Raw genomic sequence first — 17642 nt, 5'->3', positions numbered from 1 at the left:
CTCCTCTAAATCTCACTCACTATTGGGTGATCTATAATATAATGCCATTAACATGATTGTACCTTTCTTATTGCTCAATTCTACCCATGAAGCCTCACTAGACAAGCTCTCCAGTCTGTCCTGACTGAGTACTACCGTGACATTTTCCTTGATTAGTAATGCCAATCCTCCCTCTTTAATCCCTCCCGATCTATCACATCTGAAACAATGGAATCCCGGAACACTGAGCCTCTATTTCCATCCCTCCTGCAACCAAGTCTCGTTAATAGCTACATTGTCAAAATTCCACGTGCTGATCCATGCTCTAAGGTCATCTGCCTTTACTACAATACTCCTTGTATTGAAATATACACAGCTCAGAACAACAGTCTCACAATGCTCAAACTTTTGATGAATGGCTTTGTGTGTGGGCTTAACATTTTTCTCTACATCCACTTCACTATCTGTTCAGGCGCTCTGTCTCCCATCCCCCTACAACTCTAGTTTAAGTCCTGCTCCCTGTGTGGAAGCACTAGCAAACCTTCCTACTAGGTTATTAGTCCTCCTCCAGTTCAGGTGCAAGTCATCCATTTTGTACAGGTTTCAGCTTCCCTGGAAGAGTACCCATTTTTCTGAAGCCATTTTTCCTACACTATCTTCTTAGCCACATGTTAAACTGTATGATCTTCCCATATCTGGCCTCGCATGGCACAGGTAGCAATCATACCTTAATCAAAAACTTAGCACCTAACTCCTTGAACTCGCTTTCCAGGATCTTGTCACCCCTTCTACCCTTGTCATTGGTACTGATGGGGACCATGACCTCTGGCTGCTCACCTTTCCACTTAAGAATGCTGTGAACTCGATTCTAGATGTTCTGATCCTAGCACTTGAGAGGCAACAAACCATCTGAGAATCTTGTTCTCATCCACAGAACCTCCTTTCTGTTCCCCCATTCAACAAATCCCCTATCACTACAGCTCGTTGCTTCTTCCCCACCCCCCCTCCCCCAACTTCCCTTCTGAGCCATAGGGCCAAACTGTGTGCCTGAGATCTGACTCCTGTGGCTTTTGTCTAATGCATATAATTGACCTCTTTATTAGATGGTTTAATTTCTCAAGATGTCTCTATATCTGTTAACTAAAAAAGCCTGCCAACATTATTACTTTGAAGTCTCATTGATGATAGCATGTAAAATTACAAAAACCCAACAGATTGTACTTACTGTTTTCATTTGACTGGCACTGGTATTGTTTTTTTGGCTAAACAGAAGTTAGAAGAAAATATGGATTCCCTGAAGTGATAATCACAATTTCATAACTCCTTTACTTTGTCATTGTATGAGAGTGTATATAAATGGCATGAAATATTCCATCTTTGCAGAGGTTCAAAAATCAAAAACTGTATTCCTTCGTGCAGTGAAGATGAATATCAGAAAAATAATGTAGATACTATAAATCTGAAATAAAAAATAATGCTCGGAACACTTGGTTGACAAGGCTGCATCTACTGAAAGGGAACCCAAAGTTACATTTTGGGGCAGAGATCTTTCATCAGTATCAAAGATTTGACGGAAAAATTCATAAGTTAAGTGGACTTGAATGGAGAGTGCAGTGAGAAAATGATTCTATGTACTGTATATAGTTTTCCACAACAAGTTTTCATCAGGAAAGTGTGCTGGAGAAAATTTGTAGTAGGTTTAAAATCATAATTGAATTAATACATGAAAATTTGTGAATAAGATGATAAATCAGTAGCTTTTCTGACAGACGTGAGTAGCTTTGAGATGATGGGGTTGATTGCTGGTGATTGTGTCTTACTCCTGTACTGCTTCATTCTTTAACATTAGACAATTCTGTGACCCTCTGTGAATGAACTGTGCTTTAGTCTCTTATACTAATGGAATCTAAATTAGAAACATAGAAGATCAGATACTTTTCCCAGTGAAGGGCTGATCAAAGTGTTCCAACTGTCTGGCTGTATTGTACAGCCCATCCCTAGGTTACAAATACCCTACACTTGGACGTCCTGCCTCAACGACTTGAGTTGCACTCACATCCATCATCATGAAGTGTTTTGAGAGGCTCGTCATGATGCACATCAAGACCCTGCTGCCTCCCACACTGGACCCCCTGCAGTTCGTGTATCGTCCCAACTGCTCAACAGATGACACCATCGCCACCACCCTCCACCTGGCCCAAAAAGGCATGTACGTTCGGATTCAGTTCAGTATTCAACACAATCATTCCTCAGCACCTGATTGGAAAGCTGAAACTGCTGGGTCTGAACACCTCCCTCTGCAACTGGATCCTAGACTTCCTGACTGGGAGACCTCAGTCAGTCTGGATCGGGAGCAGCATCTCCAACACCGTCACATTGAGCACGGAAGCCCCCTGGGGCTGTGTGCTCAGTCCACTGCTGTTCACTCTGCTGACCCACGACTGTGCAACAACACACAGCTTGAACACATCAAGTTCACCGATGACATGACCATGGTGGGTCTTATCAGCAAGAATGATGAGTCGGCATACAGAGAGGAGGTGCGGCGGCTAATGGACTGGTACAGAGCCAACAACCTGTCTCTGAATGTGAACAAAACAAAAGAGATGGTTGTTGACTTTAGGAGAACATGGAGTGACCACTCTCCGCTGAACATTGGCGGCTCCTCCGTTGAGATAGTTAAGAGCACCAAATTTCTTGGTGTTCACATGCTAGAGAATCTCACCTGGTCCCTCAACACCAGCTCCATAGCAAAGAAAGCCCAGCAGCGTCTCTACTTTCTGCGAAGGCTGAGAAAAGTCCATCTCCCACCCCCGATCCTCACCACATTCTACAGAGGATGTATCAAGAGCATCCTGAGCAGCTGCATCACTGCCTGGTTTGGGAATTGCACCGTCTCGGATCGCAAGACTCTGCAGCAGATAGTGAGGTCAGCTGAGAAGATAATCGGGGTCTCTCTTGCCGCCATTACCAGCATTTACACCACACACTGCATCCACAAAGCTAACAGCATTGTGAAGGACCCCACGCACCCCTCATACAAACACTACTCCCTCCTGCCATCTGGCAAAAGGTACCGAAACTTTCGGGCTCTCACGACCAGGCTGTGCAACAGTTTCTTCCCGCAAGCCATCAGACTCCTCAATACCCAGAGTCTAGACTGACATCTACATCATTTATTATTTTATTGAAATTTGTCCTCTACTGTGCCTGTTGTCTTGTTTATTAATTATTTATTAATTATATTGTACTGCCCTACTCTGTTTTCTGCACTTAATGTAGTCCTGTGTAGGCCTGTAGTTTTGTATTGTTTCATGTAGCACCAGGGTCCTGGAGGAACATTGTTTCATTTTTACAGTTTATTATTTTTGCAGTTTATGGTTGAAATGACAATAAAAAGTGACTTGACTTGACTCTACATCCGACGATAACAAATTTCACAACATATTTTGGTGATAAACCTCATTCTGATATGAATGAGTTCCCATATTACTTCATATGCTTATGTTAAAATATAGTAATACCTGTTAATTATGTATGCATAGTTTTACTATTCTGATCACAGGGCATTGCTTGTGATGATGGTTCCATGTTCTTGATGGGAAGTATCTGACATGTCTTCTACATTTCATGTCTTATAGTCTAGTAGACTGATGAATCATTATCCACAAATGTTAGTGAATTGAGTTAAATTGAAACCACTATACCTGTGCCATTTCAGATTATCCCCTGCCTATTACGCCCATCGGATCATCCAGTACCTGTCACGTAGGGACAGTATTCGTCAACGCTCAATGCGATACCAGCCGAACCGAATGCGTGCCAGTTTGGAAAGTCCAGCAAGCAGTCCGGCCCAGCCCATTGATGGTGCTGATATGGATTTTGATGATTTTGAGTAAGTACAGATTGAGATTTCCACAGATGCACTTGGCATGGCTGCAGTACTGACCTCCTGCAGTGTTGATTGTAGTTACCTGGTAGGGCTTTACTACTACTGTGCTTTAAGACAATACTTGATCCAAGCACTTCTGCGTTCCCTCTCTCCTTTTCATGTTGGTTGCACTGTGGAATGCTGCTATTGTCAGAATGACATGGAAGTTTGAAACTATCTTGTTTTTACCCTTTAGATAAACAAATACATCCATTAAGTAAAGTGAGAAAATGAAGGAAAAGCATAAATAATTTCAGTGTTTTGTGGCTTCATAATGTAATTTAAGTTTTCCGATCTATTTTCTTTACATGGGGCTTATACTAATTGTACAATATCTGTTATGATTAGAGTTCAAATTCTTGGATAGCTGTAAACCATTTTAGGATATTTAGAAAAGCACGTAGTCAGTAAGTTAAATCTATTGTTGTTTATTAGCTCTTGAGAGTTGCAACTGAAAGAAAGTAATCTGTATAATTCTCTAGTACTGTCCAAATTTTTAGAGACTTAATTGTATTAAAGCCAAGGTTTTATTTATTGCATTTCTAAACTCATTTCCTTTATTCTAACTTTAATTTCTTTTGAACCATATTTAACGAGCATAATCCTATTCTCTAATTTGCAGTTCCCTCCTGTAACATAATAATATCTTGTGAAACTTGGAAGAATATTTGAAGATTTCAAATCCATTCATAACTTTCCTGAACATTTTAATAATTTTAATAATAAAAGAATAATTTAGAATGTATCGCATCTACTTACATGTGGTTATAAGTGGTGCATCCAGGGTATATCTGGTTTCAAAGATCACAGTATGTTATTTGATTTTGTGTCATCATTACATTTGAATGTAATATTTTGCTCATCTTCAGGGAGCATTATTGTCCCCTATGTCATTTCCAACAGCTGTATCTTGTTTTGTGCATTTCAAAGTAGAGAATGAGTTACTAGTTGCTCTGAGGAAATTAATAGCTTGTCTAACATAGAAATCTAATAAAATGTATTTTACCACACACTATTTTTGCCAGCTGTAGGGGAATGCTCATTTTGCCTCATGACTTCTGCTTTACGTGATTCCAACATGATGTTTTCATCAATGTCACAGTATTTTACTAGGGATATTTATTCTAGGCTGGGATTCAGTGAAAGTCCTCTTGTTTCTATGCAGACTGATGCCACAGGTTTACCAAATATTGTGTTTACAATTCTCAGATCATCTTCAAAGTAAGCTCTTTTTCCTTTTTTTTACACATCCTGCCTGACCAGCATATTTGCGGCATTTCTATTTTATTTTGCTTTTTTAATCATGAAAACTGATTTTGATTTTTTCCAACTGGCTCTCTGTGCCATTGGCTGTGTGGATATTTTCTGGTTCCTAAGCTGCGATCAGCTAACTGGCCCTGATCCGGGGGAAGTGAGGGGAGGTGCTTGGCAGATGCTACACCCAAGGGTGACCCGCAGGCTAGTGAAGAGAAGCAGCACCTTGCACCTCCTTTGGTAGAGATGCACCTCCACCCACCTCCCTGATAGAGGTATTCATTTAATTTAGAACAATACACCGTAACCGTGTGGTACTGTGTGTCACACAGGGTACTTCTCATGTTAGCAACAAGTGTAAATGTGTGGTGCTAATCACATTGCTGAAGGGAGTAGATTTTCTGGAAGTTTGCAATGTAAAACAGAAATAAGATATTGGAATAAAAAGCTGTAATGAATATTTAAACTTTGGCTTATCAGTGTCAACAAGGCTTTCAAACATAGCAGCGTAGAGTTTATGTGTCAAAAGATACCATGGAATTTTTTTTGTGTGTTCATCCATTACAGTAAGTTATGTCTAATTTTCCCCAAACTAAAGTTAGTACAAAAGCCAAATGTGAGCAGTTATTGTGGAATAAGTAAAATTTTTAAGCAGGTCAGAGAGGATTAACTGAAGGAGTTGACATGTGGGAGACGTTTACTGATCACAACTATCTTGTCCATTACGCTGACTACCTTCTGAAGGAAAATGCCTGACATTCTGGCAACTGAGCCTGGAACTGCATGTTGACAAGTTGGAAAAATAGTTAGAATAGGTGGTTCTGTACCACACCATGTTAATAAAAGGTAAATGACAGAATTAAGGGAACAAAAAGAACACAACGTGAAAGTGAAAGGAAGGCCAACATTTTTGTTTTGGAGCAGCTCTAGCAATAATTAAAAAAAAATATTTGCCAGTAATTAAGATATCAGGATGTTCATAGTCTCCTTCTATTGAGTGGGCAAACTTTTCTCCCCCCAATGAGTTTTGTGGGTATCTTTGGACTAATAAGTCTCTTTATGTGAGCTCATACTCAAGGAACAGAGCAACTTGGCTAACAGATTCTGATCCCTGAGATTTAATTGTGCATTAACTGCCAGCGGTGATTGCTATTCAGTTTCCTCTTCAGTAACAGTAATGGCTGATGGGCATAGATACAGAGCTTTACCCACTGAAGATTAAAATCGTATACAAGCAAAAACATTTGTCCTGCAAATAGTAACAAAATAATACAGAAAAAGATGACATTTTAGTTTTTTAAATGCTTTATGAAACTGAGATATCTCATTTCTTTGTTACAAGATTGATGATAAATAAGTCAAGTACAAAATGACAATGTCTTCAGTTATTATAAGCAAATGTTAATGATATGGAAATCTATTAATTAGTACAGAATTAATGTTATCCTGCTCATGGTATTGTTAAATTTGGTGAAATGAATACACACAAAACTTCATAGCCACAGAAACCAGGTGAAGAATATATACTGCAGATAACACACAAAGTGCTGAAGGACAGGCAACATCTTTGGAAAAGAGTACAGTTGACATTTCAGGCTGAGACCCTTCAGCACAGGACTGGAGAAAAAAAAGATGAGTAGAGTTAGAAGGTGGGGGGAGAGGAGGGAGAAACACAAGATGATAGGTGAAACCAGATGGGGGAGGGATGAAGTGAAGAGCTGGGAAGTTCATGGGTGAAAGAGATACAGGCCTGGAGAAGGGGGAGTCTCGGAGAGGACAGAAGGCCATAGAAGAAAGAAAACAGGGGTGGGGGGAAGAGCACCAGAGGGAGGTGATGGGCAGGCAAGGAGATAAGGGGATGGGGAGTGGTGAAAGGGAGGTGGGGGGGGGAGCGGATCATTACCAGAAGTTCGAGAAATCATTGTTCATACCATCGGCCTGGAGGCTACCCAGACAGAATATAAGATGTTGCTCCTCCACATTGAGTGTGCCATCATCACAACAGTAGAGGAGGCCATGGATTGACATATTGGAATGAGAAGTGGAATTAAAATGAGTGGCCACTGGAAAATCCCACTTTTGTTGGAGGACAGAGCGTAGGTGCTCAGCGAAACGATCTCCCAATCTACGTCAGGTTCACTTATATCCAGGAGGCCACACCGGCAGCAATGGACATAGTATATGACTCCCAACAGACTCGCAGATGAAGTATTACCTCTCCTGGAAGGACTGTTTGAGGCCTTGAATGGAAGCAAAGGAGGAGATGTAGGGGCAGGTGTAGCATTTGTTCTGCTTGCAAGGAAAGTGCCAGGAGGAAGATCCATGGGAAGGGATGAATGGACAAGGGAGTCATATGGGGGGGCAAGCTATGCAGAAAACAAAGTTGGGGGAGGGGGAGATGAGGATGTGTTTGGTGATGGGATCCCGTTGGAGATGGCAGGAGTTGTGGAGAATTATGTGCTGGACGAGAAGGCTGCTGGGGTGGTAGGTGAGGGTAAGAGGAACCCTATCCCTGGTAGGGTGGTGGGAGGATGGGGTGAGAGCAGACATGTGGGAAATGGAAGAGATGTGGTTGAGGAAGGGAAGCCCCTTTCTTTGATGAAGGAGGACATCGTCTTCATTTTGGAATGAAAAGCCTCATCCTGAGAGCAGATGTGGTGGAAACAGGAATTCAGAGATGGGGATGGCGTTTTTACAAGTAACAGGGTGGGAAGAGGTATAGTCCAGGTAACTGTGAGACTCTTGGATTTATAATGGACATCAGCAGATAAGCTGCCTCCAAAGATAGAGACAGATCGAGAAAGGGGAGGGAGTTTTTGGAAGTGTACCAGGTAAATTTGAGGGCAGCATGTAAGTTGGAGATGAAGTTGATGAGCTCCGCATGGATGCAGGAAGCAATACCAATGCAGTCGTCGATGTAGCGTAGGAAAAATGGGAGGTGACTAATGAAGTGGACGAGTTTCACGAGGGATTCACAAACCTGCTTGTCCAAGCCAAGATCCACAAACCTCTTTGTCCAGGTAGATGCATTGTTTCAGCAGTGGATATGACCCAGCCCATCATGGGTAAACACCACCTCACCACTGAGCACATCTGTATGAAGCATTGTCGCAGGAAAGCAGCATCCATTATCAGGGACCCCCACCATTCAGGAGCATTTATTATGTAGTGGCAGCTTATCCCCACTAACCCCCCCCACCCAGCTATGACGACCTACATCATTAGACTTGTGTCAGGAGCTCGAGTATAATGATAAACTTGCAGTAGAATCGCTGGCACATAATAATCTGACACAACATTCACAAGAAAGGTATAAATTATATAAAATTATGCAAGAAGGAACAAAAATGTTTGACTTTTAATGGGGGAAAGGATTTGGCTGCTGACTTTAAATGAAGGGAGTGAATGCATATCACAAAGCCATTTGGAGTGCGAATACACTGAAGCTTTCTGATAAGGTCATTAATTATTTACACTGTTATACTCTCATGCAAAAGGAATTAATTTCTGGGAATGCACTTTATAAGTGTACAGTCTGTGAGAATTGTAACATGGTGGTTTAAATTTAGATTTAATGTAGTATACTGAAAGGTTATGTTTAGTTCCTGATAAGTGATAATTTTATAAATGTAATCTTCACTTTAGTAGCGGCATTATTCATCCTTTATACAATGTATGAGAGCAGAATACTCAATGATTACAGGTATTTATGCATGGGATGTTAAGTAAACTGATGTGAGCCTTAGCCAGCTTAAATGGCTTAAATTTAATGTAGCAAAATTTTAAAAACAAACAAAAGAAAATCTGCAGATGCTGGAAATCCGAGCAACACACACAAAATGCTATAAGTACTCTTTTCCATAGATGCTGCTTGTCCTGCTGCGTTCCTCCAGCATTTTTGTGTTTTGAGCTATTTAGTATAAAACATGATTCTATTACCATTAAGTGTTAGAAAGGCCATGAAGATGTTTCTTACATTGTTACCTTATTTCACCTGTTATATACTGTATCAAGAAAGAACTGCAGTTTTCTACTTGTTAATCTTTGCCAGTCCACTTGTAAGAATTGCATCTGTCCATGAAAGAAGATGTGACCACAGCTAGTTGCATCTTATGCCAAGGTTGCTCACTATGTGATTTTGAATGGAAATGGCAACTCATAACTGAATATGCATGCAGTACCATGGGTTATCAGCAGCGACAGAATTTATTCCAATGCAAACTGTAAGCTTGTGGAGAGAGTGGATGGTTAGAGTTTCCAACCAAGATGTTGTTGAGCTTCTTCAGTGTTGTTGCCATCCAGGCAAGGGAAATGTATTCTATCATAATTCTGCTTTGTTGCTCATGCATGGCAGAAAGGCCATCAATCTCTGGTATACTGATATATTTGTCTGGTATCGCAGATCCCCATGAAATTCCAGCCGATTGGTGAATGACTGCATCTGTCCAGGACAAAAATGACAAGTCCTATCTTTATGCTACGTATGCCTGCCCAGTCCTGATGCAAGGTCCAGAGATGAGAGTTGATATTGGACCAATGGAAAATGATGTTGGTGAGGTGGTAATGTTGACAAAGAAATGGCAGATGAACTTAATGGGTACTTTGCAACTGTCTTCACATGGATGACACTAGCAGTGTGCCAGAGGTTCATGAGCATTGGGAGTAGGAGTGAGTGCCATTGCTATTACAAACAAAAAAGTGCCAGGCAAGCTCAAACGTCTTAAGGTTGGTTAAGTCACCTGGGTCAGATGGGCTACATTGCAGAGTCCCGAGAGAGGTTGCTGAAGAGATAACAGATGCATTTGTCATTGTATTTCAAGAATCTCTTGATTCTGGCATGGTCCCAGAGGACTGGAAAATTGCAAATCTCACTCCACTCTAAGAAGAGAGGAAGGCAAAAATTAGCCTAACCTCTGTGGTTGAGAAAGTATTGGAGTCTATGACTAAGTATGAGGTTTCGGGATACTTGGAGATTACTGATAAATAAAGTCAAAGTCAAAGAATTAAATATTTTCAAAGTATATTTACAGTAGACATACAAAGTCTGCCAGATATATTAGAGATTCAAGTAAGAATGTGCAAGTTAATACTGGTCAAAAATAGTACTAGAGCAATTGATGAGCATGAAAACTGATAAATCTTAGCAACCCAATGATTTGTATCGTAGAGTTTTGAAGGAGGCTGCTCCGATTATTATTTTCCAAGGCTCTGAAGAATCTGGAATTATTCATTTAGATTGGATGGTAGCAAAGCTGATATCTCTATTTAAGAAAGGAGGCAGACTAAAGACTGGAAACTTTCATGCCAGATATCATTGATGTGACATACTCAAACTTTAGGAAGACTTTCAGTTTTTTTTAGGTCATGCGGGAGGTTCGGCAGCAAGCTGCGAGAGCATGGATTTGGGGGTATTATTACTGGCAGGACTGGAGGATGGATTAAATGAATTTATTGAATTGTCCTTTGGTTGGCAGGTTATGACGAGTCAGGAAAGGCAGGGGTTCTTGCCTGGACCCCAGCTTATTTCCAGAACAAAGAGGCACAGAATGAAAGGTTGGACATTTGGAATGAGATGAGGATTAACTTTTCCACTTGAAGGGTTGTAAAACTTTGGAATTAACTACTGTGGAAGCTGAGGAGGCTGAACTGCTGTGTTAATTCAAAACTTAAGTGTGTAGGTCTCTGGACCCTTAAGTGAATCATGGGACTTTATACTAGAAAAATAGTGCCAAGGAGAAGCTCAGCCATAATTTTAATGAATGGAAAGGTAGTCTTTAGCCAATTTCCAGTGTTTTAATAGTTCATGCTGTCCATTTTCCTTTGCGTTTATCAGTGTAGCAGAAGTTTATAGAAATGAGATGAACCCCAAAACCCGAATAGTGGCAAGGGGTTTTTGGGTTATGAATCAAGATTCATAGAAATAATAAGCACAGAAACAAATCCTTGAGACCTACCTCATCTATCTTAATCCCATTTGTCCATGTTAGGCTTTATATCCCTCTACTCCTTCCCTATCCAAGTGCTTGTCCATGACCTACTCGGGCAATTATTTTCAGAATTCTACTGCAGAAAGGTAAATCAGATTTTTGACCTGTTGTACCACAACTTCATTCACCCACCTTTGATCAAGATTCTTTGACACACAAAATCTCAAAGAAGTGATGATACTTGAAGTGGATATTGGAAAGCACTGCAAGGACATAAATATTATCCATCTAAATATTTGGGAGACAAAGAGAATGCTTTTGATCCCTCCCATACAATTTTGTTCTAAGCATTGTCCATGCTCCCATCCCCTCCATTTGAACTACAGTTTATAGCCTTGTTGGAAAGCTGTAAGACCACCAAGGCAAACTATTTTCAACTTTACAGCAATGTCCACATTTACCCTGTTTCAGTCCACTTCCTGCTAAAACAGTCTTTTATGCATTTGCTGTCATTAACCTTAACTCATCTAAAGCTCCTCTGGCCACAATCGTTACACTTGATAGCATCCAAAATTCTGCTGTCTAGTATTATCCAAGGCTCAAGCCGCTCATTCATTCTTCATTAAAGAACCCTTTCATCAATTTAATGAATATTCTTTGAACTGCATTCAATGCACTTGTTTTAGTGCTCAAAAAGGAGACACAGAGATCCAGATCAGGCATTGCCAGCACCATGCACAATTGTAACATGGCTTAATACCTACTTTCGCCATTGTAATTAAGATAAATATGCAGGGGGTGAGTGTGGGGTAGTTGTGGCTGGGGGATGAGCTTGTGTAGGCTTTGTCCTGGCAAAAGACGTGTTTTTTTACGCTGCCATTAACTAATAGCAGCTTATAGAAAACATGGTGCTTTCAATGGTTGGAATGCAGAAGCTGTTAACCTTTTAATGAGCTGCCATTAAACTTTGAATAATTTATTAAACTGCAATTCATTTGTAATAAAATTTTTAATACTAAATATTAGGCAAATAGGATCTATAATTACCAGAGATTAATGTTAATGGATTTTACTTTTCTTCCTGTGTGATATTTCATCTGTATGAGTCTGCATGTCAAATGTTATTTTTTTAAAGCTCTATAAAATGTGTAAAACTTAAGTTTTGTGCTTTCTGGATTGCTGCTAAAGGTTTTCCAATATGCAGGAGGAAGTGATTGAGTCAGGCCCAATGGTGTTTTTTAAGAATCATTCGCATTGGTATGTGGAGGGGCAGGACTTGGAGGAATATGGGCTAAATATGGGATTAGTTGGGTGTTTGACTTGGAAGTTTCTGAACAACTCAAATTTTTTTGTACTTTTAAAAAATCCATGTGACTGTACTCCTTGTTCCAAATGTCTTGATTTTATTAATGCATTTCTCGTATGATGAAAAGATATGGCACAAACTTGCTAAGTGTACCTAGTAGATGTACAAAATAATTGCCTTACACAGGAGAAGATGATTTGGCTTTGTGTTGTTGCTTGTATGACACCACTTCATATTAGGTAATTTGTACCTCATAACAATCCTCCCAAATCACTGTTTTTGTCTCTGTCCACCCAAAATAATGGCATATCTTGTTTACACTAATAGTGGTTGTACTTCAAATGATCACATTCTGAAGGTTTAAGATGATTCTAACCTCAGTTTCGTGTGGATGAAATGTGAATGGAAATTCTTATTTGAATTGAAAGTGGTATGCTGGTTTTGTTTCACTTTGGTTTTACAGAGTTTACAAATTGTCATTTTACCACTCTCGTAATTGCAAAGTATTATGTCAAAATTATGCAGACATTACTTGTCTCAACATGTAACAACTAAAAATCACAAACATGAAAAAATCTGCGGATGCTGGAAATCCAAAGCAACACATACAAAATTCTGGAGGAACTCAGTGGCCAGGCAGCATCATAAAGAGTAATCTGTCGAAGTTTTGGGCCAATCACCTTCATCTGAACTGGAAAGGAAGGGTGGGGGGAGGAGTTAAATGATCTTTTTGCATTCCTGTGTTAACTCACTGGAAGAGAATAGTGGAACATATTTTGAGGTTGAAAGGCTTAACATTATTGGATCAAAGTTTTAGAATTCACACAAGTCAAGTCGAGTCAAGTTGCTTTTTATTGTCGTTTCGACCATAACTGCTGGTACAGTACATAGTAAAAACGAGTCAACGTTTTTCAGGAGCATGGTGCTCATGAACAGTACAAAAATTACACTGAACTACATAAACCAACACAAAAACTACACTAGACTACAGACCTACCCAGGACTGCATAAAGTACACAACAGTGCAAGCATTACAATGTAATAAATAATAAACAAGACAATAGGCACACAACCTTGAACTCACTGTTAACAAGATCAAGGAATTGATTGTGGTCTTCAGGAAGGGAGTCCACCATTGAGGTCAGTGGTGGAAAGTATAAGCAGCTTCAAATTCCTGGGTGTTAGCATCTCAGAGGATCTATCCTGGACCCAACACATGGATACCTTCACAATGAGGGAACTCCAGTGGGTGTACTTCATTAGAAGTTTGAAGAGGTTTGCTATGTCACCAAAAACTCTTGCAAATTTTTACACATGTGTGATGGAGAGAATTGACTCTTTGCATCATAACCTGGTCTGGGACCTACAATGCACAGGGTTGCAAGTGGCTATAGAGGGCTATAGATGTCATGGGCACAACCTCCCCCCACCCCCCGAGGGCATCTTGAAGAGATAGTGTCTCAACAAGGTGGCATCCATCATTAAAAACCCTCACCATCCAAGCCTTCTTTGTTTTACTACCAGTGGGGAGAAGGTACAGGAGCCTGAAGACCTACATTCAATATTTTAAGAACGCTTCTTTCCCTTTGCATCAAATCTCTGAGCTCTCTGTGAACATTACTTCATTATTTATCTTTTGCGCTACTTGCTTATAGTATTTTTTGTCTTGCATTATACTGCTGCTGCAAAACAATAAATTTCACGACATATCAGTAATAATAAACCTGATTCCATTTCTGAATTGATCTTTAAAATAATGCGAAAGCATGTAGGTCAATGTTCTACTTTGTCATTACTGTACTATTAAAGCTTATTGAGTTATTTAATCTGCAAAGGAAATGCTGTTTTTTGTTTGATTGTCTCACTTTGCACTCATGTAAGATGTATTGACCAATTATTCTTCGTGCTTCTGGGTACGATATTTCCTTCAAGATGAGAAAAATGGTACAATTTATTTCCTTGTTAATGTTTTTTTCCTTCATTTTTGTCATGTTTATTCCTTTAGCTTGCCAAATAAAATAATTCATTTTCATTGAATTTACTAGGATGTGTATGGAGGATAATGAGTTCAGAGGCAGTATATTGATAGTCCGGAGTATGATGGTATTAAGAAAGGTTAGATGTTATGGATATGATTGATAAGCTTATGGATGTCTTGTAAACTGGGGAAGTTGTGAATAATAATGAATGTTGTCTCAGGTTACAGGAGGATATAGATCAAATGGGAAGTTAGGTTCGACATTGGCAGGTGAAATTTAATCCTGACAAGTGCAAGGTGATATATTTTGGAAAGTCAAATAGGGGTAGGACATTGACAGCTGAGTGCTGAATAATGTTAATTAATATAGAGACCTTGGGCTTAGAGTGCAAGGGAGCCAGAAATAGTAACAAAGATAAGGTTCTGAAGAAGGCATATGGAATGCTATTCTTCATGGGTTAGGACATGAAGCATAAACGTTAGGAGGTTATGTTCCAACTTTACAAAGTCCTGATTAGGTTGCAAATGTTTTGTGCAGTTCTGGTCACCACACAATAGGAAAGATGTGTTTCAGGAGAGAGGGCAGAAGAGATTCTCTGGAATATTGCCTGGATTGAAGGACTTGGTCATGAGGAGAATTTGGAAAAGCTGGGCTTGTTTTCCCTGGAGTGACGGGCTGGGGTTGCCCTGGTAGAGGTGTATAAAATTAAGAGTATACAGTGGTGCTGCAAAGTTTGTGAACCCTGTAGAATTTTCTCTACTTCTGCATAAATATGACCTAAAATGTGATCAGATCTTCATGCAAGTCCTAAAACTAGATAAAGAGAACCCAATTAAGTAAATAACACAAAAAAGATTGTACTTGTTCATTTATTTATTGAGAGAAATGATCCAATATTACATATATTTGTTGGAAATAGAACCTTTGCTTTCAGTAACCGATGTGACCCCCTTGTACAACAGTTACTTCAAACCGAATGTTTCTAGTAACTGTTGATCAGTCCTGCACTATGGCTTGGAGGAATTTTAGTCTATTCCTCCTTACAAAACTGCTTTAAATCTGGGATGTTGGTGGGCTTCGGTGTATGAACTGCTTGCTTCAGGTAGTTCCACAACATTCCTATCGAATTAAGTTCAGGACTTTGAATTGGCCATTCCCATGAAATTTCTTTTTAAACCATTATGTTGATTTATTCTTGTCTTTCATATCATTGTTTTGTTGCATTATCCAACGTCTATTAAGCTTCAGGTGACAAACTGCTATCCTGACATTCTCTTGAAAAATGTCTTGATACAATTTTGAATTTATTATTCCCTCAACAATTGCAGGCTATCTAGCAAAGCATCCCCAAACCATGATGCTCCTTCAACCATACTTCACAGTGGGTTGAGATTTTGGTGTTGGTGTGTAAAAGCCCTTTTTCCTCCAAAAGCAGCAATGTGAATTTCTGCCAAAATGTTCAACTTCTATCTCATTTCTCCATAGAACATTATCCCAGAAGTATTGTAGAACATCCAAGTGGCCTTTTGCAAACTTGAGATGTGCAACAATTTTTTTTTTTGGAGAGCAGTGGTTTCCACCATGGTGTCCTTCCATGAACACCATTCTTGTTCAGTGTTTTTCTTATAGCGGAGACATGAGCAGAGACTTTAGCAAGTTCTGGAGATTTCTGCAGGTCTTTTGCTGTTACCCTTGGGCTTTTTTTTTCACCTCCTTCAGCTTTGCATGTTGTGCTCTTTGCAGGATGACGACTCCTAGGGAGAGTCAGAACCATCCTCTATTTGTAGACAATTTCTCTTACTGCGGACTAATGAACACTCAGGACTTTAGAAATGCTTTTGCAGCCTTTTCCAGCTTGATGCATCTCTACAGTTCTTCTAAGGCCCTCTGAAAGTTGTTTTGATCGAGGCCTGGTGCACATAAACAGATCTTTCTTGAGAAGAGCAGGCTGTGTTAGTGACCTGAATTTGTGTCTTTTATTTTAAATAGGGCAGGGCCGCTCTACAACTCACCTTATCAATCTCATCACATTGATTGGAACACCTGACTCCAAATAGCTCATGTGGATGCATTACCCCAGAGGTTCACATACTTTTTCCAGCAAATAAATACAAAATTGGATCTTATTTTTCAATAAATAAATGAACAAGTATAATGTTTTTGTGTTATTTATTTAATTGGGTTGTTTTAATCTAATTTTAGGATTTGCCTGAAGATCTGTTCGCATTTTAGGTCATATTTATGCAGAAATAAATAAAATTTTACAGGGTTCACTAACTTTCTAGCATCACTGGATAAAGTAGATGGTTAGAAACTCAAAAAATCTGAAATAAAAGCAAAATTCTGGAAGGAAGCAGAGGTGAATAAGATGGCTAACAATGCATATTAGGTACTTCATTAGCTAATGCGTGAAAAATTAGAGCAAAGTTATAGGAATAATTTCAACAATAAAAATACTATGGTTAGATTACAAAAGGAATAATGTGTGCAAACTGATTGCCACACTATAAGGAAGAAAGTGACTGCCTTTGAGGTTCTCTAGATTGTGGCTTGCGATAGGATCTCCCAATTACGATGAGTGACTTGTTAGGTGGAGTCTGAAGGCTGATTTGAGATGGGCAAAATTATGAGCACATAACAGGTAATGTGAAACATTTCTTCATGGAGGTGTTTTTCAGCAGGTGAAGAGTTTTAAAGTAAGAAGTAGATTTAGAGGGAATTTAGTGAGTGGTTGAAAACTGAAATGCATTGCCTGTAAGGGCAGCAGTCTGGTGCTCACAACATTTAAGCAGTATTCAGATTGGATCGTGACACCCCATGGCTGAGTACTGGAGAATGGGATTCTTATAAATCAATATTTGATGGGCCAGTGGGTCTGTTTTCCTGTCATAAGACTGTGACTTCATAACTTTCTAATTTCCTTTATGTACATTTTCTGGAACTGTATACTTGTAAGGGTCACTCTGAACATAATAACCAAGTCAAACTACTTTTCTATTCTTCCCTCACAAGTAGGGATGTAATTTTCTGTAATATAATATTTGTTGCTTAAAAATCCAATCAAATAACTGAGACTTTGAACCTAGGGCAAACAGAAAAGCTTTTTATAGCTTCTACTAGCTTTCCAAATGTGAAGTATACAACTATAATTTTATCATGTACTTGTATGTACATGTCAAAAACCTAATTTTTAGGAATAAATGCTTAATAGATGGATATATTTTTCAAAGAACATTGGAAGATGTTTTGTTTGTCATGTTCTTTAA

At 39.4% G+C, this 17642-nt stretch overlaps 1 protein-coding gene across 4 annotated transcripts in view; it reads left to right on the top strand.

Annotated features, from left to right (window-relative positions):
* The window catches only part of LOC132397135 (activating molecule in BECN1-regulated autophagy protein 1-like), a 412487-nt gene that overhangs the window by 147508 nt on the left and 247337 nt on the right, over window positions 1–17642 (top strand). For all 4 annotated transcript variants that reach the window (XM_059975484.1, XM_059975485.1, XM_059975486.1 and 1 more), the window contains one exon: window positions 3701–3874. In XM_059975484.1, coding sequence (XP_059831467.1) covers window positions 3701–3874 — 174 coding nt within the window. The remainder of the gene's footprint in view (window positions 1–3700; window positions 3875–17642) is intronic.

This window comes from Hypanus sabinus, chromosome 7 (assembly GCF_030144855.1).
Source record: "Hypanus sabinus isolate sHypSab1 chromosome 7, sHypSab1.hap1, whole genome shotgun sequence".
Classification (NCBI taxonomy): Eukaryota; Metazoa; Chordata; class Chondrichthyes; order Myliobatiformes; family Dasyatidae; genus Hypanus; species Hypanus sabinus.
The sequence above is the reverse complement of the archived record's forward strand: the minus strand, read 5'-3'. Positions and strand labels throughout refer to the sequence as shown.